Raw genomic sequence first — 21613 nt, 5'->3', positions numbered from 1 at the left:
GCCATGGCCGCTGAGCCTGCACGTCCGGAGCCTGTGCTCCGCAACGGGAGAGGCCACAACAGTGAGAGGCCTGCATACCGCAAAAAAAAAAAAAAAGAGAAGCTAAAAGGTACAGACATTGGTTATCAACAGACAGATTCTTATATACCTATTTGTATTTGAAATATAACCCCCAAGCTCAGTTATATTTCCTCAATAAAATAAATCAGTCTGAGCAGCAGGAAGAAGAGCCAGAGATACCTAGGTTAACACCGCAGCTTCACCATTTTCTGACTGTGGAACGTGGGATAAATATGTTATTAACTTTAACAGATCTCACTGTAACGTTAAGTTAATAGTGTCCACCCAACAAGGCTCTAGTGAGGGATAAACTTGATAATATAATCAAATACAGCAACTTACACATAGTGCCATTCCATAAATGATAATATTGTCATAATGTCTTATTTTTTAAAGTTTAGAGATATAATTGACATGCAAAAAATTGCATGTGTTTAAAGTCTACAGCTTGATAAAATTTTGACATAATGTATATACCTGTGAACCTTCATCACCATCCAGATAATGAACATGTCTATTATTCTCGCAAGTTTCTTTGTGCTTGTTTGTATTCCCTCCCTCTTGCCCCTCTTCATTACCTCATCCCCAGGCAACCACTGACCTACTTTCTGTTACCATAGATAAGTTTGCATTTTCTAGATTTTTATATGAATGGAATCATACAGTATGTGGTTATTGTTGTTGGTTTTTGGGGGGAAGCGAGGAGGAGGAGGGCATTTTGACTTCTTCAGTATAATTATTTGAGTTTCATCAATGTTACTCTGTTTATCAGTAGTTCATTTCTTTTTAATGTTGAATAGTATTTTATTATATGGATATGCTATAATTTGTTTATTCATTCACCTGTTCGTGGGCGTTTGGATTGTTTCTGGTTTGGGCTTTCTGTTCTATGTATCTATTTTTCTGTTTTGACATCAGTAACACAGTATCCTGATTACCATAGCATTATAGTTTAGTCTCAAAGTCAGGTAGTCTCTAAGACCTTTAACTTTGTTCTTTTTCATAGTTGTTTTCACTATTCCAGGTCCTTTGCACTTCCATATGAATTTTAAAATCAGCTTGTCACTTTCTGCCCCCCAAAATACCTGCTATGATATGGAGTGGGATTGCATTGAATTTATATATCAATTTGGAGTGAGTTAACATCTTAACAGTATTGAATCACCCAGTCTATGAACATAGTATATCTCTCTATTTATTTAGGTCATCTTTAATTGCTCTCATCAAGGTTTTGTAGCTTTCAGCAGATCTTACATACATTCTGTCATATATATCACTAAGTAGTTCATATTTTAATGGTATTATAAACTATACTATTTTAAATTTCAATTTCTAATTGTTCATTTTCATTATGCAGAAAATTGATTTTTGTACACTGAACTTGTATTCTTAAACATTGATTAACTCACTTGAGTAGTTCTAGTAGCTCATTGTAGATTCTGTAGCATTTTCTTTGAACACAAATATGTTGTCTGTGAATAAAGACAGCTTTTTAAAAATTCCTTTCCAATCTGTATTTCTTTATTTCTTGTTCTTGCTTTATTGCACTTACTAGAACCTTCACTATAATGTTGAGTAGAAGTGGTGAACTGTTTAAGTTTTGGGATGTCTGAAAAGTCTTTATTTTGTCTTTGTTTTTGAAAGAATTTTACTGGGTAACAAATTCTTGGTTGATAGTTGTTTTCTTTCAGTACTCTAAAGATGTTGCTCCACTGTTTTCTAGCTTGTATTGTTTCCAGTGAGAAATCTCTCATCTTTATCTTTAGTTTGTATTGTTTCCAGTGAGAAATCTCTCATCCTTATCTTTCTTCCTCTGGATATAATGTGTCTTTTTTTCCCTCTGACTGGTGTTAAGATTTTCTCTTTATCACTGGCTATCAGCAATTTTACTATGTTGTACTTTGGTGTAATTTTTTCATGCTTTGTATGCTTAGGGTTTGTTGAAATTCTTTGATACATAGGTTTATGCTTTTCAAAGAATCTGAAATTTTTTCCCCTTATTTCTTCAACTACTTTTTCTGACCCCTTCTCTTTGAGGTCTGCAATTACGTATATATTTTGCTACTTGAAGTTGTCCTAGAGTTCACTGTGCTTTTTTCTTCTCTTTTAGTTTTTTTTTTCTGTTTCATTTTGGAGGATATCTATTATGCTGTCTTCTTCTATATTGTCTGTTGACTGAAAAAAAATGCACAACCTAAAAGTTGAGAATTATGTTTTATTCAGCAGACTTACTAAGGAGTACAGCCCCAGATGGCAGCCTTTCAGATATTTCTGAGGGACTGTCCCAAAGAGGTAAGGGAGGAACCAGGATATATAGGAGTTTTTACTGAAAAAAAAAAGTGTAGTCAAACATCAAAAGATTATTGCTAATCATAAAAAACAGACATCTCAAGTGAATGATTTTAGTGCTTTTCTATGTATGAGAAGATTCAAGAGTCTGGGCTTATTGAAATTATTCCTTTGATGTGTATCTTAACTATCTAGGACCAGTATCCTGTTTTCTCCATCCTGAATTCCCCTCAGGTGCACCATCAGGGGTGGCTGTAGTAGATGATGACTCAACAGCCTTTGTATACTGAAATGACAGGTGACATTCTTTGTCCACAGTCTAATCTGCCATTAGTCCCATTCAGTGAATTTTCATCTCATACATGACAATCTTCATCTCTAGAAGTTTAATTTGGTTCCTTTTGAAATCTTACATGCCTCTAATTAACATGTTCATTCTTTCTTCAAGCTTCCTGAATATATAGAATACAGTAATAATAACTATTTTAATGTCCTTGACTGCTAATTCTATTATCTGTGTCATTTCTGGTCTGTTTCTATTGATTGATTATTTTCTCATTTTGTTTCATCATTTTTTCCTATTTCTGTGTAAGCCTAGTAATTTTTTATTGAATGCCAGACATTGTAAATTTTACCTTGTTGGGAGGTGAATTTTTTTTTAATTCCAAAAAATATCTTTGACCTTTGCTGTGGAATGAAGATGGCAGTTTCTTGGGGACTGTTAGATTGTTTCAGGTCTTGCTTTTGAACTTGTTTAGGTAGGATCAGAGCAGCATTTATTCTAGGAGTAATTTTTCCCCACTACTGAGGAAAAGAGTACTTTTAGTACTCTAACTGATGCCCTGATGCCCTATTAATAGTGAGGATTTTTCAGTCTGGCTGGTGAGAATAAACACTATTCTCAGTCATATATGAGCACCAGTCATGTATGAGCTCCTAGTCCTTTCAGGTAGTTTCTTCCTATACACATACACTAAAATATTCATGATTGTGCCCTTAAATTTTCTATTTCTTGTGTTAAGTATCAAGGGTTCCTTTGTGCATTAACAAAGTAATATGTTGAGCTTAGAGGGTATTTCTGCTAGCCCATACTGGTTAGTTCTTAAATATTTGCCCTAAAAAGTATGTAGGGATAATTACTTGTCATATCTGTGTGTTGCAGATGATTATCCACATGCAAGGAGCCAGCTTGCATCTCTGGTTACCCTGACATGGCCATTAAGTAGCATCCTCAGGCCTCCCATGGCCTTGGTAGAGATACGTTTGACTGTCCTGACTTAGCTGCCTCTCTTGATAAATCCGACTACTCAGTGCTTTTAGTCTCAGATTTTACATGTGAGCCTATAATCTTTTTCCATGTAAACTCAAAGAAACCAATTCCCAATTAAACTGAATTTCTCTAAATCCACTGTCAATTACCACTGATTACTTCTCCTGTTATGCTTGTATTGTTTTAAATGTAACTAAAAGTAGATAAATTCTTTGCTGAGCAAAAAAGTTTGCATTGAAAACATATATTTTAAGTTAGAAATGCATCAGGAAATGCAAGTGATAGCAATTTTATAAGTCTTCAAATCTATGGATGCTATACATATATTTTCTTTTTCATTATTAATTTTTAAGAGTTGGACTTTGTAGGAGTCAATCACATAGCACCCAAGCACAAAAGGATCATAGTTAACTTAAACTGTTATTAGACTTGTGATTGCCAAGGGGGAGGGGAGATGGGGGAGGGGTGGGTTGGGAGTTTGGGGTTAGCAGATGCAAACTAGTATATACAGGATGGATAAACAAGGTCCTACCATATAGCACAGGGAACTATATTCAATATCCTATGATAAACCATAATGGAAAAGAATATGAAAAGGTGTGTATATATATGTTCTGTCTTACAGAATCATTTTACTGTACAGCAGAAATTAACACAACATTGTAAATCAACTAGACTTTAATATAATAAATTTTAAAAGATAAATAAACTGTGCTTAAAAAGAGATTGAAACCAACATTATGCAATGTATGGCTTTTTCGACACCCAACAAGTCAGCAGATGAACACTCTGATGAGCTGGAGAAAGTCATGTGAATTCAAAAATGGAGCATGGGGCTTCCCTGGTGGCGCAGTGGTGGAGAGTCCGCCTGCCGATGCAGGGGACACGGGTTTGTGCCCCGGTCCGGGAGGATCCCGCATGCCGCGGAGCGGCTGGGCCCGTGAGCCATGGCCGCTGAGCTTGCGCATCCAGAGCCTGTGCTCCGCAACGGGAGAGGCCACAACAGTGAGAGGCCCGCGTACCGCAAAAAAAAAAAAAAAAAAAAAAAAAAAAAAAAATGGAGCATGAAGGTACAGGAAGAGCTTTGGAGTAGAAAACCCCAGGAATAACTACAGCTCTGCCAGTTTCTAGCTGTGTGACTTTGGACAAGTCTTTTAGCCCACCAAACCTACATTTTACTCTCTTTAAATTAGTATTCCCTGTACTGTACAGCAGAAATTAACACAATGTCGTAAATCAGCTATACTTCAAAAAAAAAAAAAATTAGTGTTATACCCCCTACCTTATAACACTGATATGAGGCTCAAACAGTATAATGAACAAAGACATACTAAATGCTTAATAAATGGTCAGGAGCCTCAGTACCTTATCTTCTTTAAGTGTGTGGAGTTACTTCCCTACTGAAAAGCTTCCACCCAAGGTAAAAAAAAAAAAAAAATCCACTCTAAATTTTATTTTTTCATTATTTGTTTATTTTTGGCTGCGTTGGGTCTTCATTGCTGCGTGCGGGCTTTCTCTAGTTGTGGTGAGCGGGGGCTACTCTTCGTTGTGGTGTGCGGGCTTCTCATTGTGGTGGCTTCTCTTGTTGCAGAGCATGGGCTCTAGGCGCATAGGCTCAGTAGTTGTGGCACGCGGGCTTCAGTAGTTGTGGCACACAGGCTCAGTAGTTGTGGCGTGCAGGCTCAGTAGTTATGGCACATGGGCTTAGTTGCTCCACGGCATGTGGGCTCTTCCTGGACCAGGGATTGAACCCGTGTCCCCTGCATTGGCAGGTGGATTCTTAACCACTGTGCCACCAGGGAAGTCCCCACTCTAAATTTTAAAATGCATGTGGACCAAGTAAATGGTAATCATTACAGGGAGAAATTTGACTGTAATATTATGGTTAATTTAGATTAAGACAACATCATAGGGTAAATTTGGATCATAGTGGGTTTTCTTTTCAAGTGTTCTATTTGAGATCAGTTGAAGGTAAGTTACTGATGTTTTCTTATGTACTTACTAAAAATCATGCTTCCTTTTTTTTCAATTAGGGAGAGTTTGTTGCTTGTCTCCTGTCCCTGTTACGGCAAATGACAGATAGGCATTATCAACAGCTTCTTGATAGTTTCAATACAAAAGAAGAACTAAGGGTAAGTGGCATTTTTTAAAGTGTCTAATATATCTTTTTAGTTTCTCTTGTTCTTATTCATCATCGTTCAGATGGGTTTTTGACAATTGCTTTACCTGATTCCATTAAATTCTGTTTTTTATCAGATTTATCCACAGATTTGCTCTTCTGTCTTGATTCTTTAAAAGTTCTTTACTCAAGCCAAGCAATTAATTCTTATTTTGGACAAGCATATAGGATTTGAAATACCTGCCATCAAAGTCCAGTAACCGGGCTTCCCTGGTGGCGCAGTGGTTGAGAGTCTGCCTGCCGATGCAGGGGACGCGGGTTCGTGCCCCGGTCCGGGAAGATCCCACATGCCGCGGAGCAGCTGGGCCCGTGAGCCATGGCTGCTGAGCCTGCGCGTCCGGGGCCTGTGCTCCACAACGGGAGAGGCCACAACAGTGAGAGGCCCGCAAACCGCAAAAAAAAAAAAAAAAAAAAAAAAAAGTCCAGTAACCTAGAAACAAAATAGCAGAACTAATGAGACAAAAGCAAATAGACTGAGTCTAGTTAAGTGGGCTTAGAAATATTGCCTTAATAGCAGATAAGGGAGTATGTATTACTATATTAGCTGATTTCAGGACTTAGAAATATTGCCTTAATAGCAGATAAGGGAGTATGTATTACTATATTAGCTGATTTCATCCCTCTAAAAACACAGTGAGAAGTTCTGGCTACAACATTCTGACTAGGGAGGCGGAGCTGTATTTGACATTCTCTGTGGGCTTTTGGTCTAATCAATATGCTGTGCTACTCTGACAGTGACATTAAATGGAAAATATTGATGCTGGGTTTGTAGAAATCCAATCTTTGCTAAGATTTAGGTGACTTTAATGCTTCCTTCATGGTGTTCACTAAAATCTTACAAGCTGATTGTCCTCAGTCACAGGAATGACCTATCTTCTGTCCGTATTTACTTTTATTTCTCTTCCATCGCTTTAGTTTCTAGACAGCTTCATACATAAACCATCAAAATGGAAGGGTCACTTAACTGCTGGTGAAACCATACTCTTTCTCAGATGGGACCTGAACCCAGCCAAAACTCAGATTGGGACTCGAACCCACGGTCTGGGACTTGAACCCAAGTCACCCGCAGATTGAAACTTAAACGTGCCATCTCTGACTTAGGAGGGGACTTGAACCCACTGTCTTTTTTTTTTTTTAACAACTTCATTGGAGTATAATTGCTTTACAATGGTGTGTTAGTTTCTGCTGTATAACAAAGTGAATCAGCTATACATATACATATATCCCCATATCCCCTCCCTCTTGCGTCTCCCTCCCATGCTCCATATCCCACCCCTCTAGGTGGTCACAAAGCACCAAGCTGATCTCCCTGTGCTATGTGGCTGCTTCCCACTAGCTATCTGTTTTACATTTGAACCCACTGTCTTTTTTTTTTTTTTACATCTTTATTGGAGTATAATTGCTTTACAATGGTGTGTTAGTTTCTGCTTTATAACAAAGTGAATCAGTTATACATATACATATGTTCCCATATCTCTTCCCTCTTGCGTCTCCCTCCCTCCCACCCTCCCTATCCCACCCCTCTAGGTGGTCACAAAGCACCGAGCTGATCTCCCTGTGCTATGTGGCTGCTTCCCACTAGCTATCTGTTTTACATTTGAACCCACTGTCTTTTAATTGAAACTATTCACCTGGTATCAGGACTTACTGAAGCTCAGGTTCTTTTGTCTCAGAAGAGAAAGAAGTCAGCATGAGGCAAAGTGATAGGCAAAGAGTGAGTTTATTAGCATAGGATGCTTGTGAGAGATAGAAGCAGGCCAGCAAGGGAGCATGGCCCCAGGAACAAAGAGAGCTACACTTTTATAATCAAAGAAAAAGTGGGGGGCTTCCCTGGTGGCGCAGTGGTTGAGAGTCCGCCTGCCGATGCAGGGGACGTGGGTTCGTGCCCCGGTCTGGGAAGATCCCACATGCCGCAGAGCGGCTGGGCCCGTGAGCCATGGCCGCTGAGCCTGCGTGTCCGAAGCCTGTGCTCCGCAGCGGGAGAGGCCACAACAGTGAGAGGCCCGCGTACCGGAAAAAAAAAAAAAAAGAAAAGAAAAAGTGGGGAGGGGAGAAGACGACCTTCTCCCTCATTTTTGGGTGGATGTCAAGGCTTACATCATTAGCTCCTCCTTTGACCCTCTATGGTCTAACCGGGACTGTCATGGCGCTATTTAAATCATATGTGTATTAGCAAAAGGGTATTAACATATACTTAAATATGGTAGTTCATCTCAGATTTTGGTATAATGTCCCCCTTCACCTGGTTTCTTTCCCCTTTCACCTACATTCCTGTCTTGGCTACATGCAGAATGCTACTCTTCAAGGACCATTAATTCCCTGACTTCGTGTAACATGATTCAGATCCCATATCTACTGTCTTGTGTTTTAACTATCAGGACTTGTGGCTTGAGTGTGCCTGGCCCTTGAATGCACCTGCTCTTCCTAAAAGGTAGTATAGATTGTTGCTAGGTTACTGGATTATTTTGTTGAGTGGTCATTAGCTTACAACAGTCTCCCAGACTTCCTTAAAATTCCCTTCCCTAGTGGGATTGCTAAGAATTATAAGACAGTGGTTATAGTCACAGTGTAACGTTTGCGTGATTACAAGCCTTCATAGTGCCTTAGAGGAAGATTTCTAGATTTTTTTCAATATAGATAACGCATAGGGATCACTTATCTTTGACTTTTAACTGTTGTATCATTTCAGAAGAATCTTTCAGTTACCTTGGATCAGTTGACAAGCTGAGTCATATAAAACAAATAGGTTTGGGCAGATGTAATCTATCTGACAGTTGATTAGCATATGCCCAAGCCTGAAAATATCATGTTTTTCATGCTTATATTTAATCTTGAGTTTAGAATTAAAAATGGATAAAGACTTAGAACTTACCCACTTATATACAGAAACCCATATGGTTAAAAAGGAAAATAATTGTGCAGTTATTAATTTTCATCACAAGTTGAATATTTAACACAGCTGATGAACCATTAGGTTTTACTCAAGAAGTCTATGACTTTGTATTTCAAAATTTCACACAGGAAAAATTACATATTTTCACAGGGCCTGGGAATGAGAAAAAAATAGTAGAAAAGCATAAGTTGAAAAACATGATTTGTTTAATCTAGGTATTGAGTTTTATGCTTTAATAGTCACATTAACAATAATAAAGCAAATGAAAGTAATGAACAAAGTGTTTCATGTGGCTTTCCCTCATTTCAGTCAGCCACACACCTTTTCAAGGGACACATGTTTCCCACTTCAAAATAGCCGGGCCTAAAAAAAATGAGAAAAAAACCTGGGCCTTCAGGCCAAGGAAAATTTTTTAACAATATTAATTACTCTATCTGTCCTTCAGATTGAGCAATTCTGATGTACCAAGTGCTACCAGCATTATTATGTAACCAGAAACAAAAAGGCCAGTTCCTGTAGGGGGAAGAGTCAAACTGGTAATGGGCAGTAACACAGGCAAATGACAGTGGTGAAGACACAGAGTAAGCACACAGTACTTTGGAGCATCTAGGAATTGCTGCCAGCCCCAACTCAATGCTAGAGGAAAACTCCCCAAGGGAGGTCTCAGCTGAGAGCTGGGTGGGAGTGTGCTGTCCATCTTTGGCTGAGACATTCAGATCTCTCAACTAAAACGTCACCTGAATATCCTAACTGACACACCACAGCTGCCATTCCACCTTTATAATGGTTATTAGAATCTGGAATATTTTTGTTTATTTTTTTATGTGTATCCCCAACTCCTAGCTACTAGGTTATAAACTTCTTGATGTCTGAAATGACCGCTGGTTCACTGCTGTATCCTCAGATCCCAGAACTTGCCTAGCATGCTGTATGCATTCAGGCAACATTTGTAGATTGATAGACCGACTGTACAGTGTGAGGAAGAGAGATGTAAGACATAAGGCTCTGTGAATGTGCATAGACTTTATCTTGAGGACATTGGAAAACTATGGAGGGTTTTAAGAAGGGACAGACATGATCACATTTGTGTTAAGAGAGACCTATCTGGTTGCACTATTGAATTATCAAATGTTTGGTGAACTTGAGCATTTTCAATGCATTGGTGAGGGTGGAAGTCAAGATGTCATGGACTGAGGAATTAAAAAAAAAAAGAAAAAGATATAGTGGATGTAGACAGTGTTTCAAGAAGAGGAGCATAAGGTGTCTACTGAAAGAGAACTTGGGATGTCAGAGGAATATTTATCATGGAGGAGACTTAAAACATATTTAAATAAAAATGATCAGAGCTGGTGGGGAGAGAGACATTGAAGATAAAAGAGGTCCTAACTCACAGGGGGAGGTCTCTAAGAAAGCAGCAGGAGGGACCTAATTAGCCTTGACTGGGAGGAAGGACAGCTTCCCCAGTGTAAGAACAGAAGGGGGATAACTGTAGTGAAGGCAGACTGGAGGGCATTTATTTTACTAAAGGCTAATTAGTCAGCTGGTTTTAATCTGTATTTTAAAAGTTCAGATACCACCTTTTAACAAGTAAAGTTTTCCTGTTCTCAATTTTCTTCAAAGTCAAGTATCCATATTTATGCTACTGAAATCTATGTTACAAGATTTTCCAAAGATGATAGCACTGGTCTCTAGTCCCTTGTTTGAAGTCCTTCTACCAAATGTATTTCAGAAATCAGAATTTTTGAGATTTCAGAAAGATAATATGGCACATATACTGTATAGTATCATATAGCACCTCCAGTAGAATTGGGGGTAGCAACTACAGCTGACCCTTGAACCATGTGTAGTTGAAAATCCACATATAGCCTAGCGTCAGCCCTCTGTACACATGGTTCCTCTCTATCCATGTTTCCTCCACATCCATGGCTCTGCATCCATGGATTCAACCAACTGCGGATCGTGTAGTACTGTAGTATTTACTATTGAAAAAAATCTTTGTATAAGTGAACCTGCACAGTCCAAACCCATGTTGTTCAAGGGTCAACTGTATAATCAAACATCTCAGTATTTCTGTAGCTAAATAAAATATTTGCTCTAGGTGGGATAAATAAAGACTATGAGTAGTTTGGGTAAGGTTTTGCTGCCAAATGTATTATAAAACCAAAAATCTTAGAGGACTGTGGGATTTGCGTATTGTGGTAAAGGAACTGACGACCTCCAACAGCAAACATTTATATAGAACTTAGTACATGTAAGGCACTGTTCTAAGAGGCTGATTAATATTAACACATTTAATCCTGAAAAGAACCCCATGAGGTAAGCACTATTATTATTTTATTGTGTCAGTTGCTTGACTCAGTAAACATTTGTTGAACACCTTGGCTAGATGTTGGGAATATCAAGACTAATAAAACAATCTCTGTTAATGCCTTAGTGTTATCGGGGCATCTAAATCATAAGTTGTAAATGAGTGTGATATGTATAAGCAACAGGAGTGATAGTGGCTAACAGTCACGTAGTACCTCCTCAGCCCCACTCCCTCCGCCGTGAGGCAGATGCAGCGTAAACTCTTTTCTTGCAGCATCTCATTTCACTACCCCCTGTGATGAAGATCGATACTATCATCATTCCCAAGTTATTGCGAGGGCTAGGAATTCTATTAACGTCTCAGTTCTTTGCTCAGGCAGCTAAACTCAGCTTTTGCCTAAACTTCAATAAACGTTCCTAAACGAAAATCTTTGCTATCAAATTGTATAACATTTCCTTCGTCAGCTCTTTAAAAGTAATGAGGTCGTTCTAGTCATGAAGTGAGGACGTCTGAAAAGGCTAAATTGGCAGAGGGAGAGTTTGGGATTTGGGGGGGGCGATTTTTTTGTATCTACATTTAGGTTGGAAATTGAGTAAATAAGAGAATGATCAGTAAGGAAAGGTACAACTTAATAGAGTGATATTAATGAAAAATGATAACTGTTATTGGGATTAGAAACTAAAAATCCCACATAACCCTATTGGTTTAAAGTAATAAAGCGAATGTCCTCTTTTTCTCCACACACATGATTCTGTTCCCCAGAGACAGTTGCTGTTAACACATAGGGGTGTATCCTCATAGACTATTTTCTATGCTGTATCCTCACGCGCGTTTTTTAATGGAATCATACTGTTCATACTGGTTGCATGTCTTTTCACACAATAATATACCATGGACATTATATAGCCCAGTGCATTATTCATTCTTCTGAATCTCATTATATGGTGATCCACAATTTAATTATTTCCCTTTTAATGGGCATTCAGGATGTTTCCGATTTTTGCCATTAGAAAGGATCCTGTGGTGTACATCTTGATACATATATCTCTATGGATTTGTGCGCTTATTGCTGTAGAATGAATTTCTGGAAGTAGAACTGTTGGATCATGGGATATATACATTTTAATCTTAATTTATACTGACAAATTTTATATTGAGATTTTCAAATTAATCTCTTTTTGGTTGTTCTTTATTCCTAGCATCACTGCTTTTTTTCTCTTCTTATCACTTCAAAGAGAGATTTGGCCTAGCATTTCCCCATGGGTCTCTAAATCAAAATGAAGGTTGAAAGTCTGTAATTCTCAAGTATCTGCTAAGCCTAGTGCAGTTTTAACTTCATTCTTGCTTGGAGAACCTGGGTGTCTCCAGGGTTACTGTTGGAGTGGCTTCCAGCATCGTGAACAGTAGGCCATTTCTTCTCCTTGGTCCTCAAGTACTTGTGAGTCACAGCGTCACCTGAAGTGTGTAGGAGCGCAGACCTGGGCGCTGGTCCTCTGCATTGTTTCCTTCCTTCTCTAGAACATGCCATTATTTTAGAAATGAACAAAAGCAAAAACTAAGCAGTGATTAGGGGTTTTTTTCCCTTCTTCTGTAGTCAGTAATGTTTTATTATACACCTACCTTCTACTGGGGCCATATCCCTGGCATTTTATGTATATAGAGAGCAGTAAGACTCCTGTTTTTTGTTGATTGTGACTTTTCATATAGAACTGTGATGATCTTGCTCTAAGCCTGACAGTGTACATGTTCTGGAAGTTATGTACAGCATTATTATTACCTTTCATTGTCTCCCTTATGCTGGCCCACTAGCTTTCAACAATCATATCTGATCAAGTCTCAAGCCAACTTTAAAACTCTGAGGACTTTACATTAACTGCAGGACAAAGTCCAGTCTTTTCGTCAAGTCTTCCTTATCTTCAGTCTACCTTCCATCCTCGTCCTCCATCCCTTTCCAAATACCTTTCATTCCAGTCACTTAAGATTACTACGATTACTTGTATATTCCTAACAAACCATATAGATAATTTTTAATTCCTCTGGATCTTTTTTTTTTTTTGTCTACCTGAAATGCCTGTTCCACCACACCTCACTTCCATTGCCTAATTTGTACCCCATTAATCCCTTCCCTGATTTCAGCTCCTGCTGTAAAATCCGGCCCAGGTATCACTTTTTTTAAATGAAGCCTTCATAGACTACAGTCCCCCTCTGTGACAGCATGTGCAACAATGCATGTTATTATTTGTTGTTTCCTTGTATTCTTGTTGACTATGGGCTCTCTGAGAGTAGGGGCTCTGTCTTTGTGTCCTAAGCACAGAGCCTGGAACATTAAATCTTTGTTGAATGAATCAACCCTCAAAATAAATGTCTGCCTGCTTCACAAGCCATCTTTTTCCATACAGTTATTTCAACTTACAGTCTTTATTTTATTACAGAAAAATAGTTCTATAGTTCTTGAGGATTGAGGACCATTTGAGAGTTATTTTTGCATGATGTACTTAAATAGTCAATTTTAAGGATATTAGTTTCAATGTGATAACGATTATTAACACTCTTTAATTGAATTCAGACCTTGCATCAAGGGTGTTACACATTTGAAATTTGTGGCAAAATTTTAAAATAAGATTGACTATAGTCTAAATCATAAGTAAAGGAAATGTGTGTCTAGAAGGCTCTGTCCCATTCATTGCTCTTGACATAAGGAGACAGTGTCCCGGGCTGTCTACACACCTCATGAAGCTTTTTTCCCAAATCTCTTAACTCAAGTTTCATGATCTCAAAAGGCCTCCTTCTGTGCCTCCCCAGTTCTGTTTCATACACCTGATTTCTATCTGTGCTATTCTGATACTACAGTATGCGTAAACACAAAACAATGTGTTATATATTGTAGTCAGAAAATCTTTGTAAAACTGGAATTTGATCCTCTTACATGTCTGCATAAAGCCCCTGAGTGTCTCCACATCGCCCTCAGGATAAATTTCCAAACTGCTTACCAGGGAAAAGGTATGAGATTTATTTACCTTGTATTTATTTATTTACCTTTGATTCATCCCTATTTATCATCATCTTTCTATTTATCCATCTTTTTAAAAAAATTTTTTTTAAATTTTTGGCCGTGCTGCAAGTCATGTGGGATTTTAGTTCCCCACCCAGGTATCAAACCCACGCCCCCTGCATTGGAATGCGTGAGTCTTAACCACTGGACGGCCAGGGAAGTCCCTATCCATCTTTTATTTATCCCTACTTACCTACCAGCCCCATTTCTTGCCACTCCCCTTTGCAGCCTGGGCAACCTCTGTCTTGAGTCTGAGGCTTGGAGGTGCCCTTTCCTCTGTGTGGAATACCTGGCCCTCAGATTTATCCTAGCTTTTACCACGTGCGTAAATAGATTAGCATTCATCTCTCCCACAAAACTCTGAGCTCCAGGAAGGCAAAGGTCACATTCAACTAACTTAACTCTGATGTGGCATGTTGCAGGCACTCCATAAATATTATTGCATGAATAAATGAAAGAGTATATTTTACCCCACTAGGTGTCCCCAGCATCTTACACAGTGCCCGGCACATGTTAAAGGACCCGATATTTATGAATGAATAAATGTTAATGATAATGTAACATCATAACAACTGCTCCGGCTTTCTTTTCTATTTGAATGTGAGACTTTTTATTGTTTTTGAAGGTTTTCACATGAGCGTTCTTACTTGAACCTCTTACACTGCAGAAAAAGTGTTTCTGTAAAGTAACACCTCCCTGTTTGTTTTTTTTTATTTTGAACCCTTATTTGAATAATTAACAGGAATACAGTTAAGTAACCATGTTGTGCTATTTGAAGTAAACAAACAGAAAAGAAACTGCTCCCAGGTGGCCAATTTTGAAATGATGGCATATGAAACACTTATTTCTGTGTGCTGTCCAAACAGGAGTATTATTACAGCAGTGTTCTTTTTCTAGATTATAAAAAGAATCTGTTATTTAGTTATCGTTATGTGTGCAAAATAATTTCACATATCTATGCAGAACTTCTTGTTTAGTGAAATAATCAAAGCTGAAAAGCACTCAGAACAGACAAGGAAATACCATTGTATTGGGGGAGGGAAGGGAGGGGATGCTGAATCTAGCGTTCAGGTCTTAGTGCTTTAAAACATTGGAACTGAGTTTGAAATGTAACCTGTCGCATGGCAGCTGACAAGACATACTTGCTGAACTAAATTACATGTAAGTACCACAGTGGAAGGTGTTTGTGTTACCATCTGCTAAAACATTAGCCTACAGTTGAGAAATAAGAAACATGTTTGCATACTGTATGAATAGATACGTGATCATATTAATTATTTTTAATCTTCTCTAACCACAAGGGACCTTAAAGCCCCCACATTATGAAGCCTCAGAACTCAGTTCCAGAGAGCTTGGTAACTTAAATAAGTTACCAAGGTCACTGAGCCAGTTAATGACACAGGCAGGATTAAAATCTAGATTTCCTGATTCTCAGTATAATGTTCTTTTATTTTCATTGTAAGGTTTCTACAAATGAATGTCTATGGTTCTGTAAAGGTAGATGAAGCTTAGAAACCTACTTGAGACACTGAAAAGTTTTCTTCAGGGAAATAAAGGTTGATGTCAATACATAAGCATTAGCACAAGGTCCCATGCTGGCATGCCTTTTATTATATTTTGTGAGATAAATGGGAATAGGAAAATGAGACGGTACAGAAACAGGTTATCTGTCTCCACTCCTATACCTGGAATAACGTCACCTTTGTCCCCTGCACTACAAAAGAATGGTCCAAGTTGCTAGCCCAGAAGATAGATATCTTGCCTCCTGCCGCCAATTTTTCAGCCAGTTTTTTTCTCTGTGCAACAGACATCACACTCTCCTATTTCCCACCGCGAAGAGTGCTGCCTCCAATTTCCAATTCCATTAAAAGACTGGAGGAGAAAAGATGAAACATCAGTATTTTAGAATTTATTTAAACTATTCCTAAGTACTTGTAGACTGTGAAAAAACAAGCGACTCACCACCTTCATGATTTTTTCTTTAATATCTATCTAAGCAAATGCAACAAGACAGGAAACTAAAAGTGAGCTGTAACACTTTGAAAGGTAAATGCAAACATCATTTTTCTCAGGGATTATATGTGTTCATGTCTGGGAAACTCAAAAGAATCAACCGGAAAACCATTTGGGATAAGTTTTAGAAATGCATTAAAAAGGGCTTCTCACAGTTTTAGTGAGCTAATGACCTCCTATCCCAAGGGAGGGCTAGAATGGGAGGTGTTTCCCAAAATTATCTGACCTGTAGTAGAATACATTTGGGAAACTGGTGATTCTGACAACACAGGGAGGATCTGTCTGGCCATTTAAAGAAAGATGACCTATTGGGCATGTTTCCACATGGCACATACTATACATCAACGTATGTGTGCTGAAGCCAAAGAAGCTAAACTAAATTCTTGTCAGAATATTTATGGGTTTGATCAAAGCTGTTAGAATATGTAAACACACACACACAGCTCCCACATGTTTCTTAGTTTTCTAGATTCCATCTTTCTGTCTTCTAATGGTATGAGTGACAATCGTAATCTTATATTCAAGCAGCTTACTTGTTTAACATAATGTATTGTTGGGTTTGATAAATAAAACTCTTGTGTTTGGGGTGTTTTTTCTAAGCAAAACGATACTGTTGCCTTCAATCAGATTGTTAAATATATTTTCCTAGCAGTACTTAAGTTACAAAAAAAATGTTAAGTTTTCTAGTTAATAAATCTAAATGATAGCTAGATTGAGACAGTCTCTTTTTGAGTAGGGCAAGCTTCATTTTATTCATTACCTGCAGTGTGTTATCTTCTTGATTCCTTGTTAAGTATAATGTGCTCCAGCACTTTGAACCTATCTCTTGTAACGTTTTTTTTTTTTTTTTTTTTTTCTTTTTGCGGTATGCGGGCCTCTCACTGTTGTGGCCTCTCCCGTTGCGGAGCACAGGCTCCGGATGCGCAGGCCCAGCGGCCATGGCTCACGGGCCCAGCCGCTCCGCGGCATATGGGATCCTCCCAGACCGGGGCACGAACCCGTATCCCCTGCATCGGCAGGCGGACTCTCAACCACTGCGCCACCAGGGAGGCCCTCTTGTAACGTTTTAAGAAATATTTCCATGCCTGACAGTGGCTTCTTGTCAAGAGTGTTGCCAGGTGATCAGTTTAAAGATAACATCTCCATAAATACCACTCCCCCTGGTATGGCACCTCTATGAAGAATACCTTGACACTCTCTTCTAAGGACTTGTCACTGGGCTCAGCTTAGCGCACATCTGTTGTTTCTATTTATTCTGCATAGGACCCTCAGATTCTATAAACCTGCATGCATCCCATTAATACTGCATCTTCAGAATGCCCTCTAAGAAACATGGGTTTTTTTGCTTAAGATGCTTTTTAATGAACATAAAATCATCTTAAGCAAAAAATTTCTAAATTTTGACACCCACTTAAAGGAAAGCAAAATCGAACCAGGACCATTTACTGTTCTCTTGAGTTGAAAGGTTCTGAAGTTTAGGACACTGTAATAGAAGAAAGAAAATATATTTCCCTGCTAATCTTCTGTTAACTAGTTCTCCATTTTATTTCTAAAACCTAAATTTTTGGAGCTTGTGAAGAAAAACCAAAAGTCATTTCCACTGTGCATGAGAAAGAGAAGGAAAAAGGAACATTTGGGAAGGGTAGCAAACCAGCTGGGTGCTAAGAATGGGAAGGGTAATGATTCCCTCTCCTGGGTAAACTATTGAAGTAGGGCTCCCTTCTCTGTAATTGCTTTGGAAATGGTAACAACAGCACTGTGTGTGTGTGTGTGTGTGTGTGTGTGTGTGTGTGTGTGTTGACAGTTATAATAACTCAGTAAAATTGTCTCTTTCCTCCTTATCCAAGGATTTCCTGCTGCAGATATTTACTGTGTTCCGAATATTGATACGCCCAGAGATGTTTCCAAAGGACTGGACTGTCATGCGCTTGGTGGCTAACAAGTAAGACATTTACATTGATAATCATTGCAGCTCATTGCATAGGGGAAGAGGAGATTGCAAAACAGTCTTTTCACTTTGATCTCAAGTTTGAAATCTCCAAATCCTGGAGTTCTTTTTCTTTGCCTCTGAATTAATTTCACTCGTTTTTGGGGGTTTTTTGCTTGTTTATTTTTTGGTTTTTTTTTATTTTTATGATTACTATTTGTTTTAAATAGGTAATATATTAACATAGTTCAAAATCAAACAATATAACAGAGTATGCCTTGAGAAGTCCCTCTCCCATTACCTTATTTATCACCTATCCCCAGCCTGAAGTAACCACTTTTATTAGTTTCTTGCATGTCCTTCCATTGTTCCTTTATGCAGGGCCTAGCAGGTAGCACAATAGATAAACTCTCTTGCACATCTCTCTTTCACTTAAAAATCCTGGCAGTCTTTCCAAATCAACACGTAGAAAGCTCCTCATTCATTTATGTTTTCTTTTTCTTTTGTAGCTGTATAATATTCTATTAACTAGATGTACCATAGTTTATTTAACCAGTGCTGTTGCTGGACACTTGAGTCATTTCTGATCTTTCTTAATTCATTTTAACTCAGCAGAATCCATTAAGCATCTCCCATGTGCTGAGCACTGAGAATAAGATATGACCCTTGAGTGGGACACATGAAGATTGAAGATCCTCTTATACACCTGAGAAATGTGACCAGCAGAAGGCTGAAATAGTGCTCTGAAGGCAGTTCAGAACTAGATACAGACCTATGGGAAGTTATTGATGTAAAAGTGCATCTCTGAGAGTTGATTAGATTAGCTTGTATTAAGCATATCGGGGGGCGGGGGAGGTAGAATGATCTGAGGTCAATACTTGGATGAATAGGAGTCAGGAAAGGAGAGTAGGGGATGGTCAGAATGGCAGGAGCTGTTCCTGGAGGGCACAGTGTCATGGATTTATCTGCTGTCACCCTTCTTGCCTCTAGTATCTCAGGATACAAAATGAAGATGAAGTTTTTTTAGGAAAGTGGCCTGATCTCCATGCTTGTAGTTTACCCTGTTTCATAAGCATTCTTTCCTTCAAGCCCACATCTGCCTGCCTCTCCTTCTTCCTTTTCTCCCATTCCCAACACTCCCATGCTTAGGGTGAACGTTAGATTCTCCAGGTATCTATTCATAGGCCAAGGACGCTGTATGTCCTCCCCAGATGCCCAGATATGATGGTGGTAACAGCCTCAGGAAAATAGGGTTTGATTTTGATTAGATATGCCTAATATGGCTTCTGCTGCAGCGTACATTTATAAATGGGGAGGTGTTAAATTGCTGTGTTAAAAACTTGGTGAAGTAACAAACAGTATAATATGGCATATTATATTTTACATAAGTACAGAAACAGCTTTTCCATTTTGAAGACTAATTGAGACTCCTGAAATAGCTCTCTTTAGAGTTTAGCATATTTAGTTTGATATCTGTGAGTAGAATCAAATATCTCTTCATCTGGATGTCCAGATGCTACAGATTTAAGTGGGAGCCATTGGTCATGTATCTGGCCTTATTACCAAAGAGCAAATATTCCGGGTACCTGGCAAGGGCTATGGAGTGGTCCAGGGAGCTACATGGGAAGGGGTCCAGGCTGCTGACATCATCATCATACAGCATCATCATTTGGTCATTCTGCCTGCCCTGTGTGCAGAGGGATATTTTGACTTGAATTAGAATTTTCAGTGGGGGACTTCCCTGGTGGTGCAATGGTTAAGAATCCGCCTGCCAATGCAGGAGACAAGGGTTCGAGCCCTGTTCCGGGAAGATCCCACATGCTGCGGAGCAACTAAGCCCATGCTCCACAACTACCGAGCCTGCACTCTAGAGCCCGCGAGCCACAACTACTGAGCCTGTGCTCTAGAGCCCGCAAGCCACAACTTCTGAGCCCGCGTGCCACAACTACTGAAGCCCTCACACCTAGAGCCTGTGCTCCACAACAAGAGAAACCACCGCAATGAGAAGCCTGCACACCGCAGTGTAGAGTACCCCCCCTCGCTGCAACTAGAGAAAGCCCATGTGCAGCAACAAAGACCTAACGTAGCCAGTAAGTTAATTAATTAATTAAATTGAAAAAAAACAGCAGCTGTTATTAAAAAAAAAAAGAATTTTCAGTGGCAGAAATTCAAACTGAAAGTAAATTTAACATTTTGTTCCTTTTGTACAAAGGCGGTGCTTGAGCTTCTGAAAACCATGGCAACCATGTGGCTTTTGATATGAAATGCCATCTCGCTTTGCCCCACCTAAAAATCTCTACTCCATTTAGGAAGACTTTATGGTCCCATGAGTGGGTGGAAGACTTGGAAGTCTAGATTCTGTTTTTAAGTAAACATATGATGTTCAAGATTTTCGTCTATAATGTTAACCAAATAGGAACATGATTTTGTTAGAGATGAGCTCTGTGTAATGCATTCAAACAGAAGATTAGTCCCATAACAAACCCAAGAAAAAAGGCCATAAGCGTTTGCTGAATGCAATAACATCATTCCATTGCCACCCAAGTCAGTGCTGATAGGAATCTGGCACTACTTTTTCACTGGCGATGACGGGCTGTGGCAGATCCAACCTAATTCACAGACAGGACCCCAGGGCCTGGTAAAGCACCTGCCAAGTTGGAACAGACCACCTGCTCTTTGCTGTTCAGTTTCCCTCTCCTTTCCTCATTTAACTGCCATAGCCATTTCCCATTCAAATTATGAAAGCCTGTGGGATCTTTCTTGTGCTATAAATGCAATGTGGTTCAGAGATAAGCCTTTAGCTATTTGTGCCTTATCTGTAAAAAATATTAACCTCAATAATATTGGTAGAAAAATAAATTTCTGAAAGATGTTAAAGATATTTTAAATATGTTAAAGAGAAGACACCAGAAAGAAAAAGTTTTTACTTTGTTAAACTGTATAGAAGCAAGTTGCAGAAGCTAGATCTAGGTCCCTGAAGTTGACCACCTTTTCTTCTGTGATACGAACTTTCTTAGACAAATATTTGATAAGGGCCCCTCAAAGAAGCATTTCAACCTGAACTCCCACTTTTACTACCCACTTGTTTGCTTAATATGTGTCAAATTGATAGTAACTGGCCGAGAAGTCACCATTGCCCTACACTTGAACTCAACTGAATAGCTCATCCCACAAAATATGTTATTTTATGTGCTGGTCCTTTCTTCCTGTGTTTTCAAGTCAGTTACATGCCCTTAACTTTCTTCCATCAACCATGCTGTCCCAGATCCTGTAGCTTCTCTGCTTTGTGTGAAGTCCTGCCAAAAGCTGTGACTACAGACACCTGGCGATTAGTATGGTCTTTTGTTTATTTCTACCAGAATGTCTCACATTGTGTAACGTAGTAAGTGCGTCCAGGCTAAATTTCACAAGGATAAGAAACTTGACTTCTGCCTGCTTGCAAAGCTCTATTGTGCCTGTCCACTGTAATTTCTTGGTAGGATGAGGACAACTGCTCAATCTGAGAAAGAGAACATAAGGGAGATGAAAATTAAGTACCAAAAATACAGGACACTTTGAGACAAGCTTCTCTCCACCCCCTTCCATACACATTGCAAAATGCAGTACAAAAATAAAGTTACAG

At 38.9% G+C, this 21613-nt stretch overlaps 1 protein-coding gene across 2 annotated transcripts in view; it reads left to right on the top strand.

Moving 5' to 3' along the window:
* The window catches only part of DOCK4 (dedicator of cytokinesis 4), a 498051-nt gene that overhangs the window by 398383 nt on the left and 78055 nt on the right, over positions 1-21613 (top strand). For both annotated transcript variants that reach the window (XM_060108913.1, XM_060108912.1), the window contains exons 26-27: positions 5653-5751; positions 17912-18006. In XM_060108913.1, coding sequence (XP_059964896.1) covers positions 5653-5751; positions 17912-18006 — 194 coding nt within the window. The remainder of the gene's footprint in view (positions 1-5652; positions 5752-17911; positions 18007-21613) is intronic.

Source organism: Mesoplodon densirostris, chromosome 9, assembly GCF_025265405.1.
Source record: "Mesoplodon densirostris isolate mMesDen1 chromosome 9, mMesDen1 primary haplotype, whole genome shotgun sequence".
Taxonomy (NCBI): Eukaryota; Metazoa; Chordata; class Mammalia; order Artiodactyla; family Ziphiidae; genus Mesoplodon; species Mesoplodon densirostris.
Note: the sequence above shows the minus strand (reverse complement) of the source record. Positions and strands in the feature narration are given on the sequence as shown.